Raw genomic sequence first — 8,393 nt, 5'->3', positions numbered from 1 at the left:
TCCCTTCTCAAGAGTCTCAGCTGTGCACCTTTTCTCTCTCTCTCTCTCTCTCTCTCTCTCTCTCTCTCTCTCTCTCTCTCTCTCTCTCTCACTAACCCTTTAACTTTGGTTGAGAGACAAAATAGAGGCTGTAATGGAAAGGAACAGGAATATGCAGCCTAAACATTCATATGGCTAATCAACTGGTGCTTCAGGAAAACCAAATTATTGAAGATTTGCACAAAAAAAAGCACGTGGAGGTCAAAGGTTCAGTCACCGATATTAATTTTTGGCCCCTTGAAGCTGATCTTTTGGCCATTATTGATGTTCCATTCCATATGCTGCAGTGTATGGAGGTAGTCATCTTAGAAGAGGAGCAGGACTTTTCTTGCTTGTGGCACAGATACATAGAATGAATGAGTTAGAAGCAGTGAGTTCCTTGCTCTTCAGATGCAGCTATCTTACCAGCAAGGAGAACAGTGAGCAACACAGTTGGGACATCACCAAATCTCACTTCAAATCTAATTAGGCCATATGAGTGTCTAGTCACAAGAAGAGCACTGCCTACTTTTAGGAGGAATACAGGGCAAACATATAGATTTATTTATGGTAATGCTTAAACACCCTTCTATATAGTCCCTATAACACAGCATCATCTTTACATTTTGTGTATAGGTCCACTTTAATATGAACTCGTGCTGTGATTATTAATAAACAAATATGGCTGCACCTGTACACAAAACTGTATATTTAGACACTATACATAGAAACTTGATTTTAAGACATTATTTACATCAAGCTGATAATATACAATTGCATATTTGAAAAGAAAAATACTATAGTTTTGCATTAAGAGATTAACATAAGAATTCCTTGGGGCCACAACCCTTTAGACTCATTTATTATGTCCTTTTAATCACTCCATCCTTATGTCTTGTTTAGAATAAGTGTATATTAATAAACAGCTCATATTGCAAATATATGTGACAAATGAATACTTACAGTTTTTGTCTGTAATCTGTTTAACACCTAGTTTACTAAATGTTTAAAGACCGGCCCCCTAAAATGGCTCCTCTGTGTAATTTCCTATATCTCTTATCTCACATTAACATGGATATATCCCTTTGATAAATATGATGATGATTGTAAAGATGCCCAGCACTTTGGTTACAAAAATATGGAGTATGTCTTTTGATGTTCTTACAGAGATAGGGCTGTTAAGTAAACATATATTATGGTAGAACTGGAGAGGCTTCATTATAGAAAAGTTATATTAAAGTGCACTCCAGATAAACATTAACATTTTTGCATCTAAAGTGAACCTTTCCCCTGCCATAAAAGTAACAATTGCTGAAGTCCAGACAGCTTGCGGTGTCTACAAATACCTGTGTTAGTGTTAACATAACACCCCCTATCCTCATGGAGCCATGTGTATTTTCATGTTGAAACTGATCCCACCCCTCTGATACCACTCTCTGTCATTCAGCTGTCAAATGCTTGAACCTTTGTGGTCAATACAGGTTCTGTCATTTTACAGTTCAACAACAGCCTGGGCCTCACATACAAGTGGCTCCACAGGAACAGGGGGATTGGCTTCAACACTAACACAGTAAGATGATGGGTGATATGATGAAGTTCATGGTCAGTCCAACTATGGTGGTGATATTCATAAGTAGTCCAAAAAGCAGGCTAGTGGCACGGCAAAGGCAAATAATCTACAAAAGAGTTTCTAACTATATCTAATGCCCACATTTCCTTTCAGCCTCTGAGTTACAATGTGACTTTGAAGATGGACTATGTAACTGGGCACAAGACACGGAAGACAACTTTGACTGGACTAGACAGCAAGGCCAGACTCCGACTCAAGACACTGGACCTATGAAGGACCATACTTTGGGCACAGCTCGAGGACATTATCTCTACATTGAGACTTCAGAGCCTCAAATGTACAGGAACCAAGCTGTTCTACTGAGCCCTGAAATAGATGCCACCATCAACAACGATAATAAAACCTGCATTTTTCGCTTTCATTACCACATGTTCGGAAAGCAGATCTATTCCTTGGCAATCTACAAGCGAACCCTGAGGAACTCCAGAGGCCTGTTATTGTGGCAGGCATTTGGGAATAAGGGCAACCGATGGTTAAAGAAGGTCCTGCATATCAATAGTTCTTATCCATTCCAGGTAATATTTTTTCTTTTTTCTTTTAATAATCATCTTACATATGTTGTAAGCAAAATAATGCCAAAAGTTAAAAGAAACAAACGAACAAAAAAAAGGGCTTTCATTGAAGAAAAGAAAGCCAAGTAAGGCAGTTGCCAATATAAAGGAATCTTTTATTGAAGGAATATGGAGGGTGCAACTTTTAACTCCTTCAAGAAAATGCTAGTTGCCCGGCTTTCTGCTGCTGCAATTCATTCTAAATCAGTGACATGGAACAAAGACAATGCAGATTAGAAAATCAGAAGTACTGATCTACATGCTTCAAGCATTAAAGCAAACGAATCAGCATAGCAACCAGGTAACTGACATTTTCAGATGTAGATGTAGATATATTCTTTTTATATATGTTTCCTTTAGCCTCACTGCAGGAAGAAAGTTCTTCTTAACCTGTTCAGAGATAGAAAAAAAAATTCCCAGAGCCATCTTCTAACATTATAACATTTGTTATACACTAATTCCCAATAATTCCCAATGTTTTCAGATCTGGTCTATTTAACCAGCCTGTTTGGGGAACTGATGAAATTCAGACAGTGTTTATTAATGTCAAAAGATGAGTAATGAACACTCCAACCAACAATTCTGTCTCACTTTCCAGTTAACTCCTAAATATCAGTTTTTGGACCCTTAGGGTTTGGCATGTTGGTAGAGATGATTGGACTTTTGAAAATCCTCTTCACAACATCCACAGATCAATAAACCAATTCAGCAGAGCCCAGAGCCATTATCAGCCTGTTGGATTATTGCTTATAAAATGCATTAGACTCCAAAAGCCCATTGTATTGACCTTTAGGTCGGTTATAGATGCAGTCTGGTAGGGCAAGTCACCCTGTAACTGTCTGGAGGAAGATAGTCCTGATGTAGTTCCCAGCTCTGCCTTCTTGAAGTCTCATGCCTTGTATACCAGGAGTATGTCCACGTATGTCTCCTGCAGCCTTATGAAGACCTGGAAACTGAGGAACAGAGATCTTACTGAGCTATCTAATGAGCTGTTGGGTTGTTTAACCTCAGCATATACAAAAAAGTCAATATCAGTTTTGTGGTGGACTGACATTTAAAACTCATTTGAAGTCACAGAGATAGATATGCAATCAGATACACATTGTACTAACACTCTTTAATTTCATGGCTTTACCTCCACTCCTCCTCCTGTTAAAGCAGTTCTGCAGGGTGTCTGAATATGATGCATGCAGTTTAATAAGCACCATGTTTAAACCCAGTTCCCTCAGTAATTCACACAAACCTGGTCAGACACAACACATCCCATTCTCTGCAATACAAGTCTGTGAGAGAACACTTGTGCATAGGGATGTGGCTGTTATTGAGCTCTGCCAGCACAGAGCACTAGAGTGGGAGAGAAGGAAGTATAATTTTCAATGAAAAAGTTAAAATTATGTTTTAAAGCACTTCCAATCAAATATTTGTAAAAATATTTGCATACATCGGGTAAAAGATTGTAAAGGGATAAAAGGTGTAAGACTTTAATTGGGCTTTGTCCCCATTGCATCACACCCTTTTAGCTATATGAGGCAAAGAAAAGTAGCAAAGGCCATGTTAAATGGTGTTTAATTTCAGGACAATTTTGTATGCTTTATGATTATTTCAATATATTATAAGTGAATTAAAAACAATGCCCATTAGCCAACCTTATATGGAGGCACACCCTGCACTGCCAAGGTCTGCTGCTAATCATGGAGTCGTTGATGCCCCCTGTACCCATTCTTACACACACACACACACTTACAGCCCACTTGAAGCTTCTGTCCACACTGCCTGAATGAAATCTGTGTGCTTTCGTTATAAATGGCCAGCCAGTCCTAGGAGAAAAGTGCCTCCTTGCCCTAGGAGAAAAGTGCCTCCTTGCCCTAGGAGAAAAGTGCCTTGCAGTATGCTGTATAGCTAGAATGCTAAGCCTTAAGTGAGAGCAGCAGTCCTCTCTGTAGTGATCTGACACCCCTTACTGTTTCGGACTTTTAGCTGTTCAATTAGCAAAGCTAATTGCTGTCTTCTCCTCATGTACTTGTACATTATATTGCATAGATATACTGTATATTTTATTTATTTTGCCCAGACATGCGCTTCCATTATATGCATTTTTAAAACTATGATACAGGCAACCTGGAATGTATTTGGCCTTCACTATTGATTTTGCTATACATTTTCTTTGTTCATTATTATGTTTTGCATTATCAATCTTTCTTTTGTGAATTATGTGTTACTTATTTCTTTCATTTATCAGAACAAAATTTATTACAAAGGTCATGGGTAAAACTGAAAATGAAATGTCCTGTATGTATTATGAATTATATGGCCTTACAGTAATTTCTGAATCATTCCACCCAACATATTTTGTGATACATTTTGTTGATTCAATTACATCCCAAAGTCTTAATCTGGAACTAAAGAAAAAAAAATAACTTTTGACATTTTCATTAGTTGGTTTGAAATGCAGCATATGAAATGTTGAACTCCAGGCAGGTATAAAAGACACTGAATAATGCAGCTCCTTATTCATTAAAAGAGAACTATGGGGTATTCGGGAATGGTGATTGGCCACTGCATACCAGGCATTTACTAAGGGTTCAAATAGAGCGTTGGGGGACCGTAGTGAGGGTAAGTATCCAAGGTGGAGGGAGGGGTCTGTTCTCCTGAATGCGTAATGCAACAGGTTCTCTTCAAGCTTTCAGCTAATTGATTGACTTTTTGGTGGTTATGGGAACAACACTTTTCCTTCCTCCAGTTTTGGTACCTCAGGCCAATTATCACACATGTGCCAGTCTCGGTGGCCGTTTGCAAATCTACCTACCGTAGCCAGAAGGGACACTAAAATAGGTCACGGAGTACAGCACCTGTGTGAGAAAAGTCAGATAGTTGCTGCCATTCTGTCTTCCAGGCAGCAAAATTGTTCTGGCTCAGTAAAGCATTCCTTTAGCTTTACTAGGAAAGCTAGTATGCAGCCTGGTAGTAGGAAATTATGGCTTCCATCGGTGGCGTCTCGGCAAGGTGCTTTTAGTAGTTTTAACAGAATTTCCTTGAGATGAAACAGATATTTTTGATAATCTTTTTCTGAATTCCTCTCCCTCTCTGTCACCTCACATAATTTTATTCTGCTTTTAAGTTCACGTTTTGTACTTCAGTATATCGAGAGAGAAAAAAACTCAACTGGTAAATTACAAACTGTGTTTTGTGTCTTTTTTTTAATTTTGAGAATGGTTTCTTTGCATGAAAACCCCCCATTATAGCTGATCTCTGGGCTCCCCCCTATCCCCTCCCTTCACCCCCCTGTAAGGGCTCATTCACACTCTCTGCTGTCAGGCTGTGCTGGCTGTTTTTTCCACTGCAGCTCGAAGGCAAGATCGGGCAAATAGCCTTGTCGTGAATGGGCTCGGTTCACACCAATGCGTTTTGGTGGTGCGTTTTGGAGATGATCGAGAAGTGAGCGAGAGACGTTATGTGTTTGCTCACTTCCCGATCTATTGAGCCGACGTGTGACAGTTTCAAAGCTAACAAGAAACGTACGTTTCTGTGTTCATATACATTAACTGCAAATGCTGCTTCATGTTTACTCGGTGTACATTGCTAGCATATGTTTTTTCAAAAATAGCTCTCCAAAGGGGGAAATGGGATGTAACTTTGTTACATCCTTCATTTGAAGGATCAATGCTGCCAGTTGCCATTCCATTGACCAGTTAGAAGGAGTGGCCAGTAAGGGCATCTTCAAAGGGCAAGTTGTTGACCGGTGTCGGTGTTTAATTCTGAAGTCAGGGAAAGTCAGGCCACAGAAATAAAGTGATGCCAAACCAGATAGGGGCACAGAAGATGCTTTCTAACTAATAAAAACAAATGCATGCTTCTTGTAACATCTGATTTTAGGCAGGACTTTAACTTTCAAAGGTTTAAAAAGTCATACAGACCTCACTTTGCTTTTAGAAAACATTTGAATACAAGTCCTCTGTTTAGCATACAGACTCTCGTCATCTCTCGGCAGTGTATCAATATTCACCGATTTTGCTGAATGCCTTACATGTACTGTAGAGAAATTAAGGTATCTATATGTGGTTGCTTTGGTCAATTCACTTTTTCTTGTCCAATGGCAATAAATCTCTCCCCTTAGCTATATTTACAACCATTACAACGCACTGAAGAATGTGTACAGTACCAAATGGATTGAATACCCCTAGGAAGATTATAAACAGGTTACATGTTCTCATCTTCTCACACTTAAAGTGAAGTTAGGTACTACTGACTCTGTATGTGTGTATATATATATATATTCATATATATAAAAACTATCACACTTTTATATGAATTACCCCAACATTTTCACCTCCTTTGCATGTACAACTGCCTGCAAATCCATAACCTTTATAAGGTATGTGTCTGTCATCATATATGTGAAATGTATAATCAATGTAAAAACATGTTGTAGAAAAAATTAAATTGTAAGGACCGCAAAAGGATGGTCAGTATTTGTTGCCACAGGAGCTCACATTAGAGTAAACCTGTTGCTTTGCCCTGCACAGGTTTACTTTGAGCATAGGTATTGAATTATTGGTTAGGTTTAGGAGTAATTTCAGAGGTTAGTTTAAGAGTTAGGTGTAGGATTAGGTTGACATTAACAGTGAGTTTCAGGATTAGGGATCGTGCTCATGGTAATGCTTAGTGTTAGGGGTTATAGTGAAGATAAGTGTAAGTAATTTGAGTTATATTGGTTTCACAGGTAAGTTAAATGGATATTTTGAATGCGATGAATTAGATGTGACATTGAAAAACAACTGTTCCAACTATATTGCTCTGAAAACCAGTATACCACATTCACCCATCCATACAAATATCTATCCGTCTAGATATATACCGTATCTATCCATCTTTCTATCCATCCTGTCTGACGCAATGCATCTATCCTTACATCCAATTACCTACCTTTCAGCTAATCCATCGATCAGTTCATTAATCCATCTTTCTACCTGTTAATGCATCTTTCCATCCATGTTTTCAATCCTTCTTGCTATCCATTAACCTGTCCATCCTTAAAATTAAAATTCATGACATTTATTTTCGTACTGCCAAAGTGAGAATAATATTTAATGGTTCTCATGGTTTGCTGACTAAAATCCATAGATTCCCATCTAAAGACTCAAGGAGATTATCAAGTCGCTATACAACCTGTCGGAAAACGAGTATTTCTCCGTTATTAAGAAAAGGAGCACCATTTGTACTTATTGAAGTTATAAATGAGTTGTGAAATGATCTTCACGGTATCTGCTCCCACTGAACTGACATGCAAGTTTGGTTAAATGGCGGTCAACACATTTCTACCTCTAAAAATTCAATTACAAAGATTTACTGAAACTCACTGAAAGGAGTAGATGGGAAATTGACCTGGCTGTTAAATTCTGAGGCTGATTCAGTGTAGCAGAACCTCTGAGATCAGCCTGTCTTATGCAAGTTTCTTTCCTGTGCTAAAGCAGAGTCAGTTTTGGCTGGCATCCTCGGGAATACTAGTGTGCGTGCTCCAGGCCATTGTCTGCTAGAAAAAGATAAAAAGTATGTTATTTATGTAACTGCCAGGATCACAAAGAATGCATGTTTGCATTATTTACAACACAGTCGTGTTATTACAGCATTCCAATTAATTATTTAAATGTCGGATGGAGATGGTTTAAAGCAGAGCAGGTGCAGTTCTGGCACAGCTTGACAAGGGAAAGGCAGTTGGCACCACAAGCGTAGGTATCAGAGCAACATGAAGAAATACTCATAAGGGATGTTTTCTTGATATTATAAATGGCATGAACTATTTCAATATAAATGCAGAATATTAAAGAGGAGCACTGGTCTGATGGAAAAGCTGAATATTAGTTTTACAGGAAGAGTTGTTTGAAATCACTTAATGCCACTGAATGCCTTGTCTTCTTACAATGACAAAGCATTAAATGAGAAGCAGTCATGGTGGGCTTAGGCAGGAATGTAAATACTCGGTATTAAAGTGTGGGATCAGAACCTATTTCGGGTTGTACTGCTATCCGGGACTCCATTAGAAAGATTTCCTCTCATCTACTGTCCTTGGTGGCAGCAGTTTCATCAGACAGGAAGTGGGAGACAATCTGCAACATAGACACAGACAGCAATAAATAAAAGCTGATAGGGGTTTCTGCCTTCCCCTACTCTACAAGTACTGTGTGTATATATATATA

General features: G+C 38.6%; 1 protein-coding gene across 1 annotated transcript in view; it reads left to right on the top strand.

Moving 5' to 3' along the window:
• MALRD1 (MAM and LDL receptor class A domain containing 1) overlaps nt 1–8,393 on the top strand; it is a 153,086-nt gene that overhangs the window by 28,230 nt on the left and 116,463 nt on the right. The window contains exon 8 of the mRNA XM_018563970.1: nt 1,742–2,163. Coding sequence (XP_018419472.1) covers nt 1,742–2,163 — 422 coding nt within the window. The remainder of the gene's footprint in view (nt 1–1,741; nt 2,164–8,393) is intronic.

Source organism: Nanorana parkeri, unplaced genomic scaffold (genome assembly GCF_000935625.1).
Source record: "Nanorana parkeri isolate BGI_ZX_2015 unplaced genomic scaffold, ASM93562v1 scaffold23, whole genome shotgun sequence".
Lineage (NCBI taxonomy): Eukaryota > Metazoa > Chordata > Amphibia > Anura > Dicroglossidae > Nanorana > Nanorana parkeri.
This window is presented reverse-complemented; position numbering and strand designations above follow the sequence as displayed.